The sequence below is a fragment of the Indicator indicator genome, chromosome 16 (genome assembly GCF_027791375.1).
Source record: "Indicator indicator isolate 239-I01 chromosome 16, UM_Iind_1.1, whole genome shotgun sequence".
NCBI lineage: Eukaryota > Metazoa > Chordata > Aves > Piciformes > Indicatoridae > Indicator > Indicator indicator.
The window spans coordinates 24,091,816-24,115,223 of record NC_072025.1 but is presented as its reverse complement, the minus strand read 5'-3'; the positions used below and the strand labels follow the sequence as shown (position 1 = coordinate 24,115,223).

Sequence of the window (23,408 nt, the reverse complement as noted above, 5' to 3'; positions counted from 1 at the left end):
AGAGGCAAGGACAACCTCCGCTCCTGATTGGATGTGGAGGGGAATATAGTAACAAAAGATGAGGATAAGGCAGAGGTACTTAACACCTTCTTTGCCTCAATTTTCAATAGTGGGACAGGCTGTCTTCAGGACAACTGACCTCCTGGACTGGCAGATGGAGTCGGGGACCGGTATAGTTCCCCCGTAATCCAGGAGGAAGCAGTAAGGGACCTGCTGAGCCACTTGGATCCTTACGAATCCATGGGACCTGGTGGGATCCATCCTAGGGTGCTGAGAGAGCCAAGCTGCTCTCCATCATTTATCAGCAGTCCTGGCTTACAGGTGAGGTCCCTGATGACTGGAAGCTGGCCAAGATGATGCCCAGCCACAAAAAGGGCCTGAAGGAGGAACCAGGAAATTCCAGACTTGTCAGCCTGACGGTGCCAGGCAAGGTTATGGAACAGCTCATCTAGAGTGAAATCACACAGGACCTACAGGATGGTCAAGGGATCAGGCCCAGCCAGCATGGATTCAGTAGGGGCAGGTCCTGCCTGACCAACCTGATCTGCTTTTATGATCAGGTTACCCGTCTGGTGAATGCAGGGCAGGCTGTGATGTAGTCTGCCTAGACTTCAGCAAAGCCTTTGTCACCGTCTGCCACAAGAAGCTCCTGGCAAAGCTGGCAGCTCGTGGTTTGGACAGATTCACTCTGAAATGGGTCAAGAACTGGCTGGAGGGCGATACCCAGAGAGTGGTGGTGAATGGTGCCACATCCAGTTGGCAGCCAGTCACTAGTGGTGTCCCCCAGGGATCAGTGCTGGGCCCCATCCTGTTCGATATCTTTGTTGATGATCTGGATGAGGGAATTGAGTCCATCATCAGTAAATTTGCAGATGAGGAGTTAGGAGCAGGTGTTGATCTATTGGAGCGTAGAAGGGCCCTGCAGAGGGACCTTGTCAGGCTGGATGGGTGGGCAGAGGCCAATGGGATGAGATTTAACAAGGCTAAGTGCAGGGTTCTACACTTTGGCCACAACAACCCCAAGCAGTGCTACAGGCTGGGGACAGAGTGGCTGGAGAGCAGCCAGACAGAGAGGGACCTGGGGGTGCTGGTTGCTAGTAGGCTGAACATGAGCCAGCAGTGTGCCCAAGTGGCCAAGAGAGCCAATGGCATCCTGGCCTTCATCAGGAATAGTGTGGCCAGCAGGAGCAGGGAGGTTATTCTTCCCCTGTACTCAGCACTGGTCAGGCCACACCTTGAGTGCTGTGTCCAGTTCTGGGCTCCTCAATTCAAGAGAGATGTTGAGGTACTGGAATGTGTCCAGAGAAGGGCAACGAAGCTGAGGACGGGTCTGGAGCACAGCCCTGTGAGGAGAGGCTGAGGGAGCTGGGGGTGTTTAGCCTGGAGAAGAGGAGGCTCAGAGGAGACCTCATTGCTGTCTACAAGTACCTGAAGGGAGGTTGTAACCAGGTGGGGGTTGGTCTCTTCTCCCAAGCAACCAGCAGCAGAAGGAGGCGACACAGTCTCAAGCTGTGCCAGGGGAGGTATAGGCTGGATATTAGGAGGAAGTTCTTCACAGAGAGAGAGATTTGCCGTTGGAATGGGCTGCCCAGGGAGGTGGTGGAGTTGCTGACCCTGGAGAATTTAAAGAGAAGACTGGATGAGACCTTAGTGCCATGGTCTAGTTGATTGGATAGGGCTGGGTGATCGGTTGGACTGGATGATCTTGGAGGTCTCTTCCAACCCAGTTGATTCTATGATTCTATAATAAAGCCTGAACTGCTCACAGACAGCATAAAGACAGCAGGGATCGGTGTGAGGAGCATGGGCATGAATGTGAGCTTGAGCAGAAAAGAGGAGTAGGGGACTGTTGGTGACCCATGAAAAACACAGTCTTTCTTTCTCAGTCCAGCTGAAATTCCTCCCTCTCTCCTCTGAGAGAAGTCTGTTTGTTCTGATTGAAGCCCCAGAGCCGTTCCAAGCTCACATGGCTTGCCCTGGTGCTGTCCGCTGCGCTGCCCTTCGGTCCACACACATCTGGTTTGGTAAGACAGAGGCAGTTAAATCCAGAAGCCATCAAACACAGGTGTGCCTTCATCCCTTCCATTCACTCTCTGTACACAACATTGGGAAAAATGCATCTGAAGGCCTAATAAAACAGGACTTGTACTGGGGCTGGACAGCTGGTGGAAGTATCACTCATGCTGTCAAAGGGAGGCTTTTGTGCCTGTGTTTCTCCTTTTTGTGTCTCTGACTTCATCCTGAAATGCTGTGTTTAGTTGCCCTTGTATTTGAGTCATTCTCTTTTGTGTTAGCTCTCTGCTCATCTTTATCTCCATGTGCTTTCTTCTGCATTACCTACAGCAAATCCCACACCCGGGCTCCTCTGCCAGGTTGATGACATTTGTGTTGTGACAGAGTTAGCCTCTGATCTTTTTAAATGTCTACTGTTTTAGCTGATATATGTGTGTGTCCTTGAGGGCCTTTTCCTCTTGGCTGTTCCATTTTTTTCAAGCCTGTTGTCCCCATTATCATCCTGCTCTGCACATGCCTTTCATCGTATCAGCTCCTACAAACTGCAAAGCCTGTTTGCAATTCTTGGGCCATGGCTTTCCATAGGGCTTGTAAACCTCTCCCTAGCTCTGTCTTCTTGTTTGGAAATAGCAATTTCCACTTTAAGGATGCTTTTATTCTCCTGTACTTACCCATCCTGTTTTACCTGCCTTCTGGAGCTACTGCTGGGAATCCCAGGAGCATTTCACTTCTGTTGACATTTAAAAATGATGGGAAAGCTGTAGCTTTGCGTCTCAGCTCTTGAGATAAGGTATTTGGCATCTTGACTAAAACATTCAACAAACTGGATTTTTAATGCCTAAATAGCATTTGGGTGTAATGGAAAAGATGTTGTCGTAGTTGCTTACTATGGAAGTGATGTCCCTTTGCTCTTTATCATTATTATTAAAGCCCCTGGGAAGGAGGTGAATAGTAAGGGTTTTGTAGCACACACTTTGTGGTTGCTTCCCTGGTGATGGCTGTGGTGTTGTGGAAAAATGAGCTTACAGTGGACTTACTGCTCAGTTATTTGGCTGAGGGTGATAGCTCTAGAATGGGCTGTAGTAATCCCAAATCCATGGTAGATATTTCTTTCACCAGTTTACAAGGAATAATCCTCTTAATTTCCTTGAATAGCAGCTGGTATTGCTACAACCTGTGCCTAAACCCAAGAACAGCTTATTCAGAAAGCTGCCTGGCCCTGCCAGCAAGGAGGAATTTGCTCCCAGCAGAGGTTTTGCATGGGTGAACTTTCCTGGGGACAGCACTGCTGACACCTTGACTTCTCCTTTGTCTCTCCTAGATGCAGCAGCTGTTCTATGAGAACTATGAGCAGAACAAAAAAGGTTACATCCGAGACCTGAGGAACAGCAAAATACACAGAGCCATAACCCTGCACCCCAATAAGAACCCCCCCTACCAGTACAGGCTTCACAGCTACATATTGAGTCGCAAGATAGCAGAGCTGCGCCACCGGACTGTGCAGCTGCACCGTGAGATCGTCCTGATGAGCAAGTACAGCAACACAGAAATCCACAAGGATGACCTGCAGCTGGGGATGCCTCCCTCCTTCATGCGATTCCAACCCCAGCATCGGGAAGAGATCTTGGAGTGGGAGTTTCTGACAGGGAAGTATTTGTATTCGGGTGCCGATGGGCAGCCCCCTCGGAGAGGGATGGACTCTTCTCAGCATGAGGCGCTGGATGACATCGTTATGCAGGTGATGGAGATGATCAACGCCAACGCCAAGACCCGGGGGCGGATCATCGATTTCAAGGAGATACAGTACGGCTACCGCAGGGTCAACCCCATGTACGGTGCCGAGTATGTGCTCGACTTGCTGCTTCTCTACAAGAAGCATAAGGGGAAGAAGATGACCGTCCCTGTCAGGAGGCATGCCTACTTGCAGCAGACCTTCAGCAAGATCCAGTTTGTGGAGCACGAAGAGATGGATGCCAAGGAGCTGGCCAGCAAAATCAACCAGGATTCGGGATCCTTGTCCTTCCTCTCCAACTCGCTGAAGATGTTTGTTCCCTTCCAGCTCAGCAGATCAAAAGTAGAGAGGAAGGAGCTCAAAGACAAGAAGATCAACATCCTGATTCCTCTCTCTGGACGCTTTGACATGTTTGCAAGGTTCATGGGGAACTTTGAAAAGACGTGCCTCATCCCAAACCAGAACGTCAAGCTGGTCATCCTGCTCTTCAACTCTGATTCTAACCCCGACAAGGTGAAGCAGATCGAGCTGATGAGAGATTACCGCTCCAAGTACCCCAAGGCTGACATGCAGGTCTTACCTGTGGCAGGGGGGTTCTCCAGGGCACTGGCTCTGGAAGTTGGATCTTCTCAGTTCCAGAATGAGTCTTTACTCTTCTTCTGTGATGTTGACTTAGTGTTTACCACAGACTTCCTGCAGCGGTGTAGAGCCAATACAGTTTTGGGTCAACAAGTATACTTCCCCATCATTTTTAGCCAGTATGATCCAAAGATTGTTTATAGTGGAAAAGTTCCTAGTGACAATCATTTTGCCTTCACCCAGAAAACGGGTTTCTGGAGGAACTATGGCTTTGGTATCACCTGTATTTACAAAGGTGATCTCCTTCGAGCAGGTGGCTTTGACATCTCCATCCAAGGCTGGGGCCTTGAAGATGTCGACCTGTTTAACAAAGTCATTCAAGCTGGCTTAAAAACTTTCCGAAGCCAAGAGATTGGAGTAGTCCACGTGCACCACCCTGTTTTTTGTGACCCTAATCTTGATCCAAAACAATACAAAATGTGCTTGGGGTCCAAAGCCTCAACTTATGGGTCCACGCAGCAGCTGGCTGAGATCTGGTTTGAAAAAAACGACCCCAGTTTTGGGAAAAGCAGCAATATGAATGGCTCGGTGAGGACAGCCTGATGTCCAGCTATGCTGGCAAAGACTTCTTTTTTAATTATCTAATTTATTTTTTGGGGAAAATGTTTTTTGATAATTCACTTTTAAAAGACCACACAGGATATATTTTAGGAATCGTCATTTTCTTACAAAGTGCTCATTTTGAGAAGAACAAAGCTTTTGGGGCTTTTGTTGTTGTTGTTGCTGTCATTGCTGTGTTCTTGGGTTTGAACAAAACTGTAATCAACATTTGCCTTCAAATGAAAAACAAATTAATTTTTTAATAAGAGTTATCTCAGCCCATCAGCAGAGATGTGACCTGAATTAGAATTTCCCTATGAACAAAAAGATTGTTCCCTACCTTTCCCATTGCTGTCCTTGTTGCTGGGATCCGGTACACTGGGACTGGAGCATGCAAGCCAGGGAGTGTCTTGAGCCTTTGGTTGTGGTGGTTGCCATGCAAAGATTCTACTCCTTTGGTTCAGGGTGGTCAGTGTGTTTTAAACTGTGTTAGAAGGAGACAGATTGGGGTGGGAATGATCAGGGTGGTCACCACAGGAGGGTTTTACCAGACGGGCAACGATTTCAGCTTCAAAATACGCTTCCACTTACTCTGGCCAGGGGACTTCAAGGGAGGGATGGAAGTAAGCACAACCTGTCCGCTTGTTACTCCTTGTAGAAATTGTTGTCTTTGCTATTTGGTCCATGTATGGTCACTGTGTTTTAGGAACCCATGGTGGGTTCCTTGTGTTGTCCTCAAGTGCTGTCCTGTCCAGAGCTGAGGGAATGTCACCATGGAGCACCAAAGCACCACGAGGCAGGGGAAGAGGACGGGAAATGTGAATCTCTTCCAGCAGCAAACAATTGGTGATCCCTAAGGAGAGCTTTGAGAAACCTTCTGCACCGAGTGTCCTGCGCCTGACTGCGCTGAGTTAGTTCTGTTGGCGACGTGAGGTCCATGGGAACAGTTACGACATCTGATTGCTACTTTTGTTTTGGGATTATTTCTTGTTTGTTTCTTATTTTCTGTATCTGATAGACCTTTAATTTATTTAATATCCATTGCTTTAGGTTCTTGACCTTTCCTTGAATATCTGTTAGTTATTTTAATATGTTATATATATATATGTGTGTGTGTAATTATATATATATATATATATATATATATATATATATATATGGAATGTATTGCATCTTCTCACTGATAAGGTAATGTACATCATACTGCAGTAAATGATCTCCAAAGATTACTTTCTGAAATATTTTTTCATGGATCTCCTTCTTTTTTTTTCCTTTCCTCACCCCCCAGACTTCTTTTAACATTTTTTTTGAATGACATCAGTCAGCTTACGAAGTTTTTTTGGTATTCTATGAGGAACTGGGGACGGGGAAGCTGGACACAAGGAAAGTGTGATTCCTGTGAATTACCACGTAGCAAGGTAAGACAAGATACACAAATCAAAGTGCCTTAAAGCCAGAAAGGGAACCCTTTGCCCTGAGACTTAGCGAATGGTCAGTGAAGATCTCTTGGGACCTGCCTACCTGTAAATATCTCACTCAGAAACAAAACAGGAAAACCAGCCAACAATTTCTTTTTCTATTGTTACCCTCCAGCACCATTCATCTCATTGGTCTCAGTTCCACTTTGTCTACTCTTTGGGAAGTGGAGACCAGTGAAGGAATGGAGGAAAACCAATGCCTAGGTCATTGCTGTTTGAAGGGATCTGATGGAGTAATTGCTATGCCACTGGAGACATAACCTTTGGCTACATGTGTATGGAGTATGAACTGCAGCTAGTGTAGAGTCGATGTCTTATAATGTTCATTGTGTTTTTGGTGACAGTCCCAAGGATGTAGGTACTTGGATGGATTCAGTGCATGGAAAATCTCTCTTTTCTTTTTTTTTTTTTTTTTTTGTTTTGCTTTGTTTTTTGCAGACTTTGCTTCTAAGATGCAATAAAGATTTTTTATTTGCAATCAGAGCTCCTTGTGTTGTCTGCCTCAGTCCATGTCTTCTTATATGGCCAAGAAGGTGAAGCAGTTTTGTGAAGTAAGTCATAGGATCATAGGATTGACAGGATGTTAGGAGTTGGAAGGGACCTTCAAAAATCAAGTCCAACTCCCCTGCCAGAGCAGGACCATAGAATCTAGCACAGGTCACACAGGAACACCTCCACATGGGTCTTGAAAGTCTCCAGAGAAGGAGACTTTCATCATGGAACCACACACAGCCACTTGTGCTGTCCCTGGGCACCACTGAAGAGAGTCTGGCCCCATCCTCACAAATTCCACCCTGTATCTCTTGCTGAGCATTGCTCAGATCCCCTCTGGGGCTGCTCTTCCCCAGGCTCTCAGCCGCAGGGCTCTCAGCCTTTCCTCCTGACAGAGCTGCTCCAGAGCCCTCAGAAGCTTTGTAGCCTTTGTTGGGCTCTCTCCAGTAGTTCCCTGTCTCCCTTGAGCTGGGAGCCTGGTTTGTCAGGCCCTGGTGCATGCTACTGTTGGTGCCATGCTGGTGAGCTGTGTGAGTCCCAGGGCATCTGGGCAGCTCTCACAGAGGTAGCTCTCTGGGCATCTGGGCAGCTCTCACAGACTTTTTCCTTGTGAAAGCATTAAAAGTGCTTTTGGTACCTGAAACCCCCCCGTGGCTGTACATTTCAGCTGCATCTGATGACAAGGCTGAATGGTTTCCTAATAGTTTGTGTTGACAACCCAGTAAAGACAATCAGGAAGTGTGTAGAGCACTTCTTCTAACCAGCTCTGCCAATTTTATCAGAGGTTGTTCTTGTTGTCAGCCTTTTTAATCTAGAAATTAAATCCCAAAAGAAGCTGAGGGATTGCAAGAGGGAGGACGAAAAAGGAAAATACAGCAACTTGGATTTATGGCTGAAAAAAAGAGCTTGAGGGATCTGAACCCTAAGGAACTGTACCAAAAGAGGGGAATAAAAGCCGCATGCTTAGGCTGTGTTTATTGACATGGTGATGGTGTAGGACTGTTTTTAGCCCCCAAGAAGATGCATGTAAATGGAATAAGCTGTTTAAGGAAAAGCCCCCATCTGGCACTGGGTTTTCTTTGCTTGGTTGCCACAGTTCTGATTGGAGTTCCCAGATCTGTCCAGGCAGCATTAAAAGTGAGTTTTACACCAAACTGCAAGTAACTCTTGAGGCACTATGTCCTAACTAACCACATATTTTATGGACTCACAGCTTAAAAGTAATCCATCTTGAAGTGAAATTTCAAATTATAACTCTCTATCATAAAGTCTATCCTTGTAAAACCCATTTCACAGTAAAATAAGTGGTATTTGATGCCCAGGTTGTCAGGAGCTTGACCAGGTGGAAGTTGTCAGCTGGCAAGTGCTAGCCCAGTCTCTGATAAAAAGCCTTATGGGGGCTGGAGTGTTTCACTCACAGTTTGGTGATTTGAATCAGGGAGAAGTTTGGTTCGTACTGAGAAGGTGGTTGGTGTGGGGAAACCCAGGAGGGTTTGCTTCCAGTCCACTAACAGAATCCAGGAATGAGAAAATGAGATGGTGTCATCCTGAAATGGAAGAAAGTGACAGAGGGCTTTGCTGAGGGTCATTATCTGTTGTTTAATTACAATTAAAAATGTCAGACCCTTCTTTCCCTCCCTCTTCCAGCGTAGGTAACTGGTGTCAGATGCCATGCTGGTCATTGGCAATGAAACTCCTGCCCAAGCAGAGCTTTGCAGCACTCCAGCACTTGAGTCCAGCACTTCCACCTCTGGACACCCATGAACCCCTTTCCCATGGCAGTCTTCCAGAGGGATGGGATGACATTGGGGGTTTCTCAACCCTATTGGCTCTGCTTGCCATGGCTGGTGGTTTGTGGTTGGCAGGTTTGGGGCTCTGGTGGGCATGTGTTGAAACAGGGGCGGAATGACCTCTCGTTGTCATCACCCTTCAAGTGTCCTTGCTCCCTGGCCCTGGGCAGCTTGTCAGAAGCCTCCTATCCCCACCCCAGCACTCCTCAGGGACTGATCTCTGGCAGTGATGGTTCATAGAGCCTGACAGCTGGTCATCTTCGGGGCAGGTTGTCACATATGGAAGATGAAGCTTATGAACAGGAGGGGCTGAGATGAACAAGCCAGCTTCAATTCTTCTGGTAAGGACATCTGTGGGGTGGCTTGGAGAGCCTGATGGTGCTGTGGCTCAGTGGGGGCTGCCTGCAGACTTGTGGCTGTGCTTGGCTCCATTCATGAATTGCTGGAGCTAAACTGCAGGTGAAGCTTCAGGGAGAGGAATTGGTGGGGAGCTGCATTCTTGCTCCTCTGTGCTGAAAGGACTTCCAGCAGCCTGATGCTTTTGCTGAAGGATCAGTGATGGGAAGAAGAAGCAAAGGAGACATGGAAGGTGTGCGTCTGGGAAAGGCAATGTGCTGCTTTGGTGAGCATCGTGCCTGATGTGACTTTGTAGATTAAATATCTCTGAGGACCTCTGCAGAATCAAAGCCCTTGGAAGGATTTCAAGTTCAGGTCCTTTAGGCACAGCTGGGGTTTTACTGCCTTGAGAAATCAGTGTCCAGCTTTAGCAGCTCCCCCAGATTTGGCTCTGAAGGATCCTTTCAGCAAAATCAGCAAGAAAGTCCTGCTGAAGCTGGGCTTTTCTGGAGCACCAACTTTCCATTGCAAATTATCAGCCTGAGCCCTGCCCCATCAATATTTCCTAAAAATACCTGTCCAGCCTTGCTCCAGAGCTGCTGGAAAGAAAAGTTTGCAGAGGCATCAAAAACAGCAGAATGGTGTCTTGCCTGGTGTCCAGGTTCCCTTGTCTTGCTTCCAGGTCCCACTAAAAGTTCCTTCTCTGAACTGAGACATGGAGAATTCAGGGATGGAGGAACCCTGCCCACCTTAAGATCCATTTAAATGGTTTTGTACCCTGCTCTGGACTCAAAGGCCATCTCCTCCATGGGGCATGGGCAGCTGTGGAGACGTCCTGGGCTCCCCAGTTAAGGCACATTGAGCTGCATGAGGTTTCCTTCCCTGACTCTTTTATGGGATTCTGCTGGGCTGCTGCTGCCAGAAGCACTTTTATTCCTCACATCCAAACATCTCCCAGATACAAAAAAAACCTGTCTGCATCCTTTCCTAGCTCCAGAACCCATCTCCCAGCTCTCCTTCAGCCCAGGAATCTCTACCACCTTGTAAATCACATTTATGAGCAGGGAGCAAGAAACTGAATTAATGTCAAAAAAAAAACCCAACAGCCCCAATATTGGGCTGGCTGTATATGTTTTCACACTTTCAATTCAATAAAACTCTCAGCTTTAACTGACCTGAATCAGCTCCAACATTTCCAGTGTGCTGGACTGGCTTGGAAAACAGGGGGTCCCCACAGTGGGGCTGGGGGTGCAGGGAGGACTTTGACTGGGTAATGCTACACCTCTCACTGACTGTTTTGGATGAGGAAGACAAAAAAAAAAAAAATGCCAGCTCCTTCTTGCTTTATGGACTTTGCTCACACAAAGTCTTCCAGGGGACACCAGTGCTGGAAGGGGGAGAGGGGGATGTGATGTGTGAACCTGACTGCTTGTGAATGGGTCCTTTGTAGGGGGGGGGTTATTGCATAGACTCAAACCGCTAGGGGTTGGAAGGGACCTCTGAAGATCGAGTCCAACACCCCTCCCCCCCCCCATGTCAAAGCAGGATCACCTAGGGCAGGTTGCACAGGAGCGCACCCAGACAGGTCTTGAAAGTCTCCAGAGGAGACTCCACAACTTCTCTGGGCAGCCTGCTCCAGACCTCCACCACCCTTTAGGGTTCTACCACGTTGAGTGAGAACCTTCTGTGGGCCAGAATCTTGGGAGGCATTTCATTAGGTGCTGGTGACAAAGAGTACCCACAGTCCTGACAGAGCAGCCACCTTCTCCTGCCTACCAGAGAACCAGGCAGGACCACAGGGACCAGTTAAGCCACCGGAGCCAGGCAGGGCTGCCTGTCCCAGCACCACGGGCCCAGGGTATGTGAGGACAGGCCAGCAGCCTGAGGCAGCCCCATTATTTCCTGTGCTTTGAAGTTTGCTTAAAGAAAACTAATTTCCTCTGCCCACTCAGGAGCAGAATACAAAGCAGCTGACACTGCCCCTTTCCCCATATCCCATACAAATCACTTTTTTTTTCTTATGATGAAGCTGGGCCCTTGGTGCAGGACTGTGAGGAGCACCCAGCTGGGCTGTAAATGTCCACCTGTCCCCACGCTTGTCATTGGGGCACAAGAGGTGGTTTTGCTCTTACATATTACATGCTGATTATTTCTTTCTGTATGTTGATTGTAACTATGAAAGTAAAAAAAAAAAACACCACCACACACACACTCTCAACTCTTGGGAGAATGAAGCTGAGAATGGCATTTGAAGTCTCAAAAGAGCCACCTAGTTGCTAGACAGGGGTGAGTGCAGGTGGTTGTGGTTTAATGGCTGTGCTGGTTTTCAGTTGCTGTGTGGTGTTAGTGGGAGCGGGAGCAGCAACCAGGCTGAGCAGCAGCCCCAGAGCTTTCACCGCTTGCAGTGGCTCAGGCTCAGAGGAGCTGCAGAAGAGCCTGTCCAAGGGCTGTCCTGTGTTTAGTTTCTAATCACACTGCAGGGCTGGAAAAGACAACTGGATTTGCTGCCCTTCCTGTGCTCTGTCTGCTGTCCCACTGGCTTGCCCGGTCCCCAGAGCATCGTGGCTCTTGCAGAGTTCTGCTTTGGCTATTGCAGGAGCTGCAGCTCCAGGGATGCTGCTGGGCTGGGGCCAGTTGGTGTGACTGGGACAGCACCATGACTTTCTGCCAAGGTGTTTCATCTGCCCAGGGCTGGAAAAGCTTTTGAGGCTGTTAAATTGCCTTTTCCGTGGGTTTCCTTGCAGGCAAGTCTTGGATGAGCTGGGGGATGTGCCTGGTGGTGATGCCCCATCAGCTGGGCTCATGAGCAGCAGGATGGGACTGGGTCGCTCTGGGAGCTGTTGCAGGTGTTTGGGCCCAGCCCTGCACTGCTGCCCAGGGCAGAGTGAGCAGCGGGATGGAGAACTGACCCCTCCTTCATTTTCTAGCAGGTTAGGTTTAACTTCACCTTGTTTTCCTGCAGACAGAGGAGCTGGCTGGTTTTGGACAGCCCTGGGCTGGTGGGATCTGTGTGCCACCTGAACTCAGGTACCCAAAACACCCTGAGCAAGCACCAGAGCAAGGGTATGCCCAGAAATTTGCATCCCTCATGCCTGCACTCCCAAAAACCATTCAGGCAGTGCCCAGAGCCCTACCAGGACCCCCAGATCCTGACAGCCTGCTCTATCCTGGAGCCCACCCTTGAATCCTGCTCATTGCACCATGCCAGCAAGAAACAGAATTGTAGAACTGTTGAGATTGAAGAGACCTTTGAGATCAAGTCCAACTGCTCACCTAGCCCTCACCATCCCAGCAACACTGCTAAGCTACTATTACTGAACCAGCACCACATCCACATCTTTTAAATGCCTCCAGGGATGGGGACTCCACCACCTCCCTGGGTAGCCTGTTCTGAGAAGCTTTTCTGTGAAGAAATTTTTCCTACTATCCAACCTAACCAGAACTCAGTGTCCAGATGGTAAGGATTTAAATTCCTTTTCAAACAGGTAAGGGGCAGCCAAACCCAGGGGTGCAGCATGGGGCTCCCTGCTCATGGGAGGCAGCTCGGCATGGGGGCAAAGAGGTCTTGGCTGAGCTGGGCTCCATTAATCCTGGTGGAAGCAGGTCCTGAGCCTCTCACTGCTTCTTTGGCAGGTAATTAATGGCCCCAGCCTGGCCTCCCTCCTACTGCTGGTGCTGGGGGTTAATCTCATTTGAGAGCATCCGCTTCCCTCCCAGCACCAAACCCCTTCCATGTGCTCCTGCTGCTCCCAGACTGGCTGGGGGAAACCTGATATTGACAAAATAAAACTAATTTGTTTTCTCCTCTCTCCTGGGACAGCTGAAGGAATAACCTCCCCCACCAGGCCCCTGCTCTGGTGTATTTTTAGCAGCTGAACTAAAATAGCAAGGACTGTGCTGGAGGGAGCTCCCCGGCCAAGCACTGTGAACAGGAATGTGAATCACAGTGCCTGGGGCTCAGGAAGCCCCCTCGCTCCTGGGCTTTGGGGGCTTTTGTCTTTGGCCTTGACATTGTCCCTTCTTCCAGGGAGCTGGCTGACACCCCACCACCCAAACCTGCTGCCAGTCTTGCCAGGAGCAGACGAGGATTCATGAGGGTTCAGGGCAGGAGAGGTGGGAATGAGCACTGAAATCTCAATTAAAGTGTCAGAACTGGTGTGGGCCTGAGGGCTTTAATTCCTGTTTATTTCTGCCCCCGGGGATTTATTCTTGCATGTGCATTGCTGATTTAATGAAGCCTAAGGAGGGCTCAGCTTTGCTGAAGGGGAGGATTTTGTCTTGACTCCAGGGTAGCAGTGTTCAGGCTCTCAGCCCAGGTTTTGGGACACTCTGACTCCCCCACCTGCAGCAGGGACCTTCCATGCCACCATGCAGTGACTTTTGCTTCTCTCCCACCTCCCTCCCCTGCCCATCCCAGCCTGGCTGGTGAAGCTGGCAGAAGGGTTTTGGGAGCAGGGCCGTGGTGGTCTGAGGCAGTGTGTGTGCAGGAACAGCTCCAGGGTGCACAGCAGCCAGCAGAACAAAGCCCCTTTCGTGTTGAGGGCCTCAGCAAGTGCCCTGTGGGTGCTGGGCAGCCTCTGGGGGGGCACAGCCCCACGGTGGTCTCAGAAGCAGCACAGTGCCCAAGATACCTGCTTGAGAACATCGAATCACAGAAGCACAGAAATATTTACGTTGGAAAAAGTCTTTAAGAGCGCAGCTGTTAACCCTGCGCTGCCAAATCCTTCACTAAACCCTGTCCCTCAGCACCACATCTACAGGGCTTTTAAACAAATACATCCCTCCTGGATGGTGACTCCACCTGGGCAGCCTGTTTCAGGGCTTGACAACCCTTTTTAGGAAAGAAATACTTCCTAATGTCCAACCTAAACTTCCTCAGTGCAACTTGAGGCCATTTCCTCTTGTCCTACCACTTGATCCTTGGGAGGAGAGCCTGACCTCCACCTTGCTCCAACTTCCTTTCAGGGAGTTGTAGAAGGAGAAGGTCCCCCCTCAGCCTCATTTTCTCCAGGATGAACAACCTCAGCAGCTCCTCACCAGACTTGTGCTCCAGACCCTTCACCAGATTTGTTGCCCTTCTCTGGACATGCTTCAGCAACTTAAGTGTCCTTCTTGTAGTGAGGGATGAAAAGCAACAGCTGTGGCCACTCCAGATAAAGAAAATCTGCAAGACCGGATCAAAGTACAAGCTGGATTATAGCCCCTGCTGGGGCTACCAGGATGGGCCACGAGACTCTCTGTGTGTGTGTGTGTGTGTGTGTGTGGTGTGTGTTGTGTGTGTGTGTGTTGTGTGTGTGTGTTGTGTGTGTGTGTGGTAAGGGCTCTGGGAGAAGGCAACCATGAAATGGTCAGGTGATGGGTGTGCAGATGGATGGGAGGCAGGTGACACAGGTTCAGGGTAATGCAGATCATTAGCCCTGACACTGAAACAGCTACTTCCCAGCTAAGCTTGAGGCAGGATAAGCTCTGGGGGCAGATGTGAAAATGCCTGGCAAACTGCAGTGAAGGGCCGAGCCACCTCTGAGCCACTGCTGAGCTGGCAGGCAGGACAGCCTGTCCTGGTGAGAGCTAACCAGGGCACCGCAGTGCTGCCCACCCTGCTTCAGAGCTGCTGAAGGAGCTGCAGTGGGATGGAGACAGGTGAGGATAGTATGGCGACAGACTGGACCTGCAGTCCTGATCCAGGCTCTGGCTCAGCATTTTAATCAGGGGCTGCAAACACCCTGCAGCTGATGCAGTCTGCCAATAAAAGTGCCACCAATCCAGTGTCATTGTGGGGAGGAACGTGTTTATTTTTAGCTGTACTGTTTCTGAAGAAGGATATTTCATCAGCCTGCAACAGAGATGTGAAGCAGAGGGATAACCTGCCCGTTCGGCCTTGGCCCGCCGTGCCGATGCTCACACAAGATTCCTGGGATAGAAAACCCAAAAAAGTTCCAAAATTCCAACTGTACAGCTTTGTACACAGGGTGCTTTGCTGGGCTCACTTTTTACACTGCTGTCCATGCTTGGGATAACTGAGTGCAGTTGTGTTCCAAGCCAGTGCATCATCCCAGGTTGCTAAGGAAGGTAAAATCAAAGCTGTGGCGAGCAGAAACTGCATAGATACACAGGCAAAGAAAGCTTATTGTGTTCCCAGTACCCCAGAGGGCATTCACCACGAGGAGCAAAGACAGTTTATGAGCCTTCCTGGCCACATACCACCTTTACATGAGGAAGCATCTGTGCAATGTTACTGGCAGGTTGGTTTGGGCTCTCTCACAGCAACACAATAGCTTTTGGGAACCAGAAATGCAGTAGCCAGCCAATGCTTATTGCTGATTCTTACACCTGGGTGTCTCTCCACTTGAAGTAGGTTCTAAGGAACTGGCAGGGGTTTGGGAAGCAGCTCTGCAGCAGATGCATCCCCCCAGGAGCAGGGTGCATCAGCCTCCAGCTAGGCAGTGGGGACTGCAATGTGCTTGGGCAGCCAGGAAAGTGCCTGCTGGCTTCACACAGCTCTCCTGGCTGACAATGGCCACTACAAAAGCAGCAGCAGCCAGGGCATGCTGAAGGTGAGGAAGTTTAAAATGGGGAAGAAGAAATTGGAAATAGAGGTGTGAGCAGAACGGCAGCCACCTCTGCCTCGACTAATGCAGTGGAGCATGTGACAGCTCCCAGGGTCACCTCTATTCTGCTCTCATTGGTTTCTTCAGTCCCCAAAAGCCGGGGACGGGGCTCCAGCTAGGGCACCCCCGTAGTGCTCGTTAGCAGCAAAGCAGACCCACACTTCCCCATGCACTCCTCATTTCCTCCTCTCCAGAGTCCAGGTGTGCTGAGAGTCGCCAGGTGTGCCTCAGAGCAGGATGCTTCCACCTCTGGCTGAGCCTCGCTTTCCAGCACCACAAGCACTACTTCCTCTTTCTCATGCAGGTTTCCAACCTTCCCAGCTCTTCGTAGGCCTGGTAGAATATGTCAAAGTCTCTGGCACTCCAGCCCCTCCAGACAGCCAGGCACCACTCCATGTTTTCGTTCTCAAAGCAGCACACAACTCTGTCCTTTGCAACGAGAGCAGCATCCACCAGCATCCTGGAGAACAGAGCAGAGACAGCGTTAGAGCAGAGAGCAACTCTGCTCATACAGCACCAAAGCCTTGAGAAAGGAGAATGAACAGAGAGAGGGATCAAAAACGATGTCAAGGCAAAACCAAGTGTCTCAGTGACATGATAAAAGGTTTTAAAGGGGTTCAGGGGGGGTGCTCAATTCTGAAGTTGCTGTTCTCCTGATTTGTTAAATCTACAAATACCTTTGCCTGCTGCCAGCTTGACCTTTCCAAAATAGCTCCATCATGCCACAGCCAACAGGCTTCTGAGGGTCTCCACAGCCTGAAATACAGGATGGGAGCACAGCTGGAGCACAGCTCTGCCAGTTCAGGGTACAAAGCTCCTAGTCTAGACCAGCAGGCATGGCTACAACAGCCCAGGGATCCTCAATATTCATGTAGAAGGAGTCCTACATGACAGTACTGTGCTCATGGTCTTTGAGCACATTACCTGATCAAAAAGGCCCTGCAGACACCCCACAGAGGGGTGGCCAGGCAGGTGATTCTTTTGTCTTGGCAGGTTTGAAGGGACAGGAGTCCAGTCTTTGCTGGGTGCTTTCTGGAACTCTGAGAGCAGATGGGGGAAGACCAACCCCAAACTGTTTCCCCAGAAAGGCCCTAATGGGGAACACTGGCAACAAGGGCTGCCCTCAGCATCTGCTTTGTATCCCAAACTGCCCTTAAGAAGCCTCCTCCGTTTCCACCCTGCTCTGCACTTGGAGGGACTTCAGAGGAGGCAGGCACTACTGGCTGGGCTTTAGGATGAAGAAATGAGGTGAGTCAAAGGCCACCTGAGCCAGCCAGGCTGCAAGGCAGCACAGCAGGACAAGCCTGAGATGGCTCTGTCACCTTGCCTTAACTCCACACTGGGGAAAGCTAAAGTAGCTGTGAGCACTAAAGAGAATTCTCTGTTCCCAGCTAACTGATAAAGACTCTCAGCCTGCAGGTAGAGGGGATGGCAGAAGCACTTTGATTTCCTGGTGTGTTTGCCCAGTGGTAATAACTGATCATTAATAATCCTTAGTGCTGCTTAACCTTCATTTGTTTGGACATAAGTAGTACAATCCCAGACTGGTATTTAAGTGATCAGCAAGAACAGTCTGTCCTATGAGGACAGACTGAAAGAGTTGGGGCTGTTCAGTCTGGAGAAGAGAAGGCTCCGAGGTGACCTTATTGTGGCCTTCCAGTATCTGAAGGGGGCCTACAAGAAAGCTGGGGAGGGACTTTTAAGGATATCAGGTAGTGATAGGACTAGGGGCAATGGAATAAAGCTGGAAGTGGGGAGATTCACGCTGGATGTGAGGAGGAAGTTCTTCCCCAGGAGAGTGGTGAGAGCCTGGAATGGGTTGTCCAGGGAGGTGGTTGAAGCCCCATCCCTGGAGGTGTTTAAGGCCAGGCTGGATGAAGCTCTGGCCAGCCTGATGTAGTGTGAGGTGTCCCTGCCCATGGCAGGGGGTTGGAATTAGATGATCCTTGTGGTCCCTTCCAACCCTGACTGATTCTATGATTCTAACACCCCCATTCCTCAAGCAGCTATTTATTTACTGGGGCTCTGGCTGCCCGAGTGAAAGGTTTCACACTAATGTATAGAACTGCTCTGCCCTGTGCCCAGGAGCCTCCTCCCGTCACTGCCGACAGCACAAAGGTGCTCATTTAGAGCCAGACCCCAACCTGTGACATGTGAATGCAGCCACAGACAAGCACCATGCTCTGCATAAATACACCTCTTGTTCCTAATGCAGGGCCTGGCTCTGTCAAGCTCCAGCCACCCTCTGCTCGGTGCCCTCAGAGCATGGGGAGTCAGCACCAGGCAGGATCAGACCGACCATTATCACATTGTGCAAAATGGTCCTGCCTGATCTCTTGGTCTCTGTGCTTTTGGAGACCCAACCATGGTCATGGTGCCTTCCCCTCCCCACCTGCCCTGCTACGAGAGCACGCACACATCTTGATGTGCAACCAGCAGCCATGTCTCCTGCACCTGGTACCTTCTCAGGTGCTGCTGCAAGTCAAGAAGCTCCCAAGAGCCCTGGGACCCTGCAGAACCACCTTCTGCCACCCAGTCCCCTTCTGCCCCTGCAGACTGGTGTGAAGGGTGCAGCCCAGTCATCCTCACCCATAGGGAGCCAGCTCCCCAGCTTTCAGCACGGCGATCACTCTGCCCCGCTGGGTGCCCGACTCCTTCTCCAGTCCGATAACGATGATGTCCCCTCCTCTCCTAGAAGAGAAGTGAGGGAGACGTCACACGTGCTGCTGTCAGCTGAGGGTACCCATCTTCTGCTGCAATCCCTCCTTTTGCATGCAAGCAGGTACTGGGATGCCACAGAGGGGCATCCCAAATCTGCTATAATGAGAGCTCCCCCATGCCAGGCAAAATCCAGTGTCCAGTGATTTCCATCAGCTCAACAGCAGATGACAGGATTTACAGGGTTGTGTCTCAGCAAGGAAGCTGCCTGCTTTGTGTGGGGAAACAGGGCTTTGAGTTTAACCACCCACACTTCCCTTCTGTTGAAACAAATCCTGCAAGACCTCAGCTGTGGCAAATCTACCCACTGCTAGAAATCTTTAAAAAGGAGTTGAAAAATCCCTGCACTGGGAACAAACTTCCTTAATGAAAAACTTGACTTTCTGGGCAGGTGAATCATACTGGGAATGCAGAAGTTCCTGGCTTTGTCTGACCTAATCTCACACAGAGCCCATGAGGGATTTTGATGAAGTTTCTTAGGTAACTCACCTGGGAATCCATATGAGGTCTTTTACTGGAAGAATCTTGACAGCTTGGAGATGCTGTGTGCTGTCACCTGCAGGCATAGCATCATGATCTGGAGAAAGCTTCAGCTTGTGAAACTTGTCAGACTCCTCAAAATCTGTGCAGAGTGGTGCACTGAGAGAACTCTGGGATGAGCTGAGAAGGCTGGAGGGGCACCAACTTACCCTGTTAGGAGGGGAGGAGGAGTAGGAAGACACAGAGCAATAATCTGTGAGTGAGTCCTGGTGGTTTAGTATCTGGGTGCCAACCTCTGGGCTGTAGATGATGCTCATGTCCCCCACTGGGCTGCTCTCTGTCTCTGTGTGGTTCACTGGTGCTGTGGCTGGGATGGCTGCTGCAGGCTGCTGGATTATGAACATGTCCCTGAGGGGGCTGCAGTCTCCGCAGAAGTAGCGTGCGCAGAGCTGGTAGGTGGCAACATGGTACATGGCCAGGAAGTTGCTGCTGCCATCCAGACACCAAACCACCTCCTCCCCGTGACACTCCGTGTTGCAGGCCAGGGATGTGATCACCGAGGGTGGGCTGAAGGGCTCCAGCCTCCTGCTGATCTCCATGGTGCTGCACTTGATGATTAGGATGCCGGGGCCATTGCTGTACCAGACCTCGGCTCCGCTGTTGGTGATCTCCATGGCCTGCACGGGGTAAGGGTTCTGCCGGGGGTCATCATCAGAGATGTTGAATTTGGACCTGTTTGCTGTGTGGGAGCACAGGTAGGAGCAGCTGTTCCCTGGAATGCCCTGAGACACTGAAAACACTGCTATGAGGCCATCTGACAAGCCAGCCAGCACCGTGTAGGAGTTCTGCAAGAGAGACATCAGACTGGCCACCCAGATTCTCGACTTCTCTGCAACACAAGGGCTCTCAGTCCCAGAGACTCTGGCTGCCCCTCACAATCCTGCAAGCACACTGGTAACCTCCCACAATCACTCAGTGGTAACAGCAACAAAAAGAATTCATTAGGCAAAAGCTGCTTTATTGGCAAGGGAGGACAGATGGATCTGGCAGCCTGCCCTGAAGGTTAACAAATTCAAGCTGGAATATGTTTAGAGACAGCCACCATGATCCTAGGAATCCAGCTGTAGAAACCCAGCTCATTTCCAAAAAAGTTAAAGCTATTGCTACCAGTGTAGGTAGGGGAGGAATGGAAGAAAGGCAGCATAAGTGGAAAGAAATGGAGGAAATCCTCCCACAGACAGGAGTTTTCAGAGCTCACTTCTGCATCCAATGCCTGCAGCTGTGACAGCACCGTTCCTCCCATGGATGTGCTCTGGGTCTGGGATCCCTGGCAGCTCAGAGACATTCCAGCCAAAGGCACAGAAGCAGCAGCAGCTCAGCACAGTGGCTGCCAGTGCCATGAAGAATTCTGCAGGTATTTCAAAGCCTGCCCTAAATGCGGAGCTGTGCTGGCTGCAGGAGCCACGGCCAGCACTGAGCTGCAGTGCAGTGCTCCATGTGAGGGACACTGTCGTGTCCTGTGGATGGGAGCTGGTGGGAAGGCCACAGCTCCCCAGGGCTCTGACTCCTCCAGTTCAGCACAGTGGTGCAAAATACTGCTAAACAGACTGGGAAAGGGATCTCTTGGGAACAAAACTCCCCGTGACCTTTGGTTTGTACCAGAAACCCCTCCATCTGTGAAGCAGATAAAACAATACCTACCTCAAAGGCCTTTCTATTTCCTCCCTGTGGAGCAAAAAATTCTAACAAAAGGCCCTTGACAGGGCTTTTTTTGCTGTCGTTACAACCTGGCTGGACTAAGGAAAACAAAATGAACAGAACCAAACAGAGCACCACCAGCTGAACTGGCACAACCTCTGCCCTCCACAGCACAGCCACGGTGGAAATCCCTGTGTCATTGTGTGCCCAGCATACCACCAATGCTGCCTGCCTCTGAGAGAAGGGAGGGGACCCCACACTGTTCAGAAATTAAGGGAAAGCTTGTGCCCTTCATGGATCTTGGCTGTGCCAGCCCTGGAAGAGAGTTCCCATGCTGCTCAAGGCTGTAGAGGCCAAAAGCAGTATCTTGAGTAGCTCCCAGCTAGCAGGGGGCAGACAGCAGAAGGGTAGCTCTTACAGTTTATCTGATAGCACTGTTTGCAAGGCTCACTAAGAGTCTTTGACTAAAGACACTATCTGCACACCAAGTATGAGTAAAGCCATAACTCTGCTGAGCCCTATGACTAATCCAAATCACAGCAGAATTTTACTGTAATGGGAAAAACTAGGGAAGCAAGTGGAAAGTTGTGAAATGGGACTTGGACTTCAACTGAGTCCAGTCCCAAACCTCTAATCACCGATTAAAAGAAATCCAAATGGCCTGAAGCATTCAGTGCCATGTCTCTGCTGCCATGTGGGTCTGGTGCAAAGGCTCCTGGACAGGGGTTTGCCAGGGAATTGCATCAAGAGGTTGGGACGTGGCACGATGCTAAGCACAGGCTGGGCTTTGGGTTACTTTTTCCTTGGAAAAGAGTTCAATTATTCAAAGCAGAACAGAGCAAAGCACACTGCCATGGGGAAAAGAGCCCAGATCTTTCAGTCCGAAGGACACTACACAATAGGTATTTCTCACAAAAATTGGATAATTTCAGTTGAAATGGAACATCTGAAATAGTTGAAATATCCTTTCAATACCTGAAAGAGGGTCTACAAAAAAGCTGGAATGGAACTTTTTACAAGAGGACAGGGTGACAGGATGAGGGTTAACAGTTTTAAGCTGGAAGAGGGATGATCTAAATTAGAATTTAGGAAGAAATTCTTCATGTGAGGGTGGTGAGGCACTGGCATGGGTTGCCCAGAGAGGCTGTGGATGCTGCCCCCCTGGAAGTGTTCAAAGCCAGGTTGGATGGCACCTTCAAGCAAGCTGGTCTAGTGGAAGATGTCCCTGCCCATGGCAGGAGGGTTGGAACTAGATGATCTCTAAGGTCTCTTCCAACTCAAACGTGACTGATTCTGCATCAATCTGGACCTAGTGTGACATTATTAAAGTCTTCAGAGATCTCTATAATTTTGTCTCATTTGATTTGACAATGCTGAATTATGTAAGCATAGCCTTTATTAAAACTGGTTTGATTTTTTTTATTAGTATCAGCTACTGCAGATGGAATCCAGATTCCCTTCTGAGTTCCACAGGCCAAATTTCCCCAGCACTGAGTGATCAGCACTGTGTCCATGATCCCCACTCAGCTTTACCAGTAATACTGATCCTGCCAAAACCCAGCCTGTCTGGAATAACGCAATGGTGGTCGAAGCAACTCTGGAAGGTATTTTATGCTTTGGGGCACTTACTACTCACTGCCTTGGCCATCAGGACCTGTTTCTATCCAGTCACTGTTGTTATCTCCAGTTTAAGAAATAAAGGTGATAGAGCACTGGATGGGCTGCCCAGAGAGGTCATGGAGTCTGCTTCTCTGGAGAGATTCCAAACTTACCCAGCCATGATTCTGGGCAATCTGCTCTGGGTGACCCTGCTTTAGCAGGGGGGGTGAACTAGATGATCTCTAGAGGTCTCTCCCATCCCCCACCATTCTGTAGTTCATGGGCAGGGACACCTCCCACCAGCCGTTGCTCAAGGCCTCATCCGGACTGGCCTTGAACACCTCTAGAGAGGGGACAGCCATGACCTCCCATGGCAACCTGTTCCAGTGTCTCACCACCCTCACTGTAAAGAATTTCTAATCTCCAGTTTAAACCTCCCCTCCTCAAGCTTCAATCCATTCCCTCTTGTCCTATCACTACAAGTTCTTGTAAAAAGTCCCTTTCCAGCTTTCTTGTGGGTCCCCTTCAGGTACTGGAAGAGTAGGAACACAAACACTGAGAAATACCCTCAACCTGCTATTCCCTGCCAGACCAAGATGAGGGACTGACCCATTTCACATAAGACCAAGGCAAAGGCCACCCACTCCTGGATGCCACAGACTCACCAGACTTTATTGGTGCCATGGCAGCAAGGCCTCTCTCCATATCAGGGTATTACAACAGTGACCAAAGGCAGGCAGGGCAGCGGCCTCCGGAAACCTTAAGTAACTTTCTCAGAATTCATTTTCAACATTTGGGCTCCACAATGAGCCAACAAAAACACACAGCAACAAAACTGCATTTGAAGTCTCCATCCTGCCAGAAGCCCTACTGTGCCAGGGAGGAAGGCTTCTGAGCGGGGCTGTGATGGTATGAGATGTGCAGGAGATGAGACGAGCTGGCTCCAGACGTCCTGTCCTCACAGCTAAGGACAGCTCAAGGCTCAGAGCCACAAGGATGGCTGCTGAGAGCAGGTTAGAAAATAAATAGAGCCCCCAGTACCATGGCCTTGATCACGTCGTCCTCTCTTCCCCGCACGCTCTGGCACTGCTGGCAGCGAACGCTGCGGCAGGCTGCAGCCTTTAAATGCAGCTTTTGTTTTCTTGAGTTCCAGGGTTTTGCAAGAGGCCAGAGGCTTGTACCCATCCAGATTTCTCTCTCCTGCAACATCTCTTTATAAGAAAGCTACAAACCAGTTCAGAAAGCACCTTGGTTGCTATTTTTAAGCTGTTAGTTTGCTTATTTG

The 23,408-nt window shown here is 49.8% G+C and overlaps 2 protein-coding genes across 2 annotated transcripts in view; one reads left to right on the top strand and one right to left on the bottom strand.

The window, feature by feature from the left end:
• The window catches only part of CHSY1 (chondroitin sulfate synthase 1), an 84,546-nt gene extending 79,619 nt beyond the window's left edge, over window positions 1–4,927 (top strand). The window contains exon 3 of the mRNA XM_054388184.1: window positions 3,335–4,927. Coding sequence (XP_054244159.1) covers window positions 3,335–4,927 — 1,593 coding nt within the window. The remainder of the gene's footprint in view (window positions 1–3,334) is intronic.
• Window positions 4,928–14,859: 9,932 nt separating this feature from the next.
• The window catches only part of LRRK1 (leucine rich repeat kinase 1), an 87,828-nt gene continuing 79,279 nt past the window's right edge, over window positions 14,860–23,408 (bottom strand). The window contains exons 31-33 of the mRNA XM_054387712.1: window positions 18,836–19,671; window positions 18,218–18,319; window positions 14,860–16,088 (exon numbers count right to left, since the gene is read on the bottom strand). Coding sequence (XP_054243687.1) covers window positions 15,911–16,088; window positions 18,218–18,319; window positions 18,836–19,671 — 1,116 coding nt within the window. The 3' untranslated portion in view covers window positions 14,860–15,910. The remainder of the gene's footprint in view (window positions 16,089–18,217; window positions 18,320–18,835; window positions 19,672–23,408) is intronic.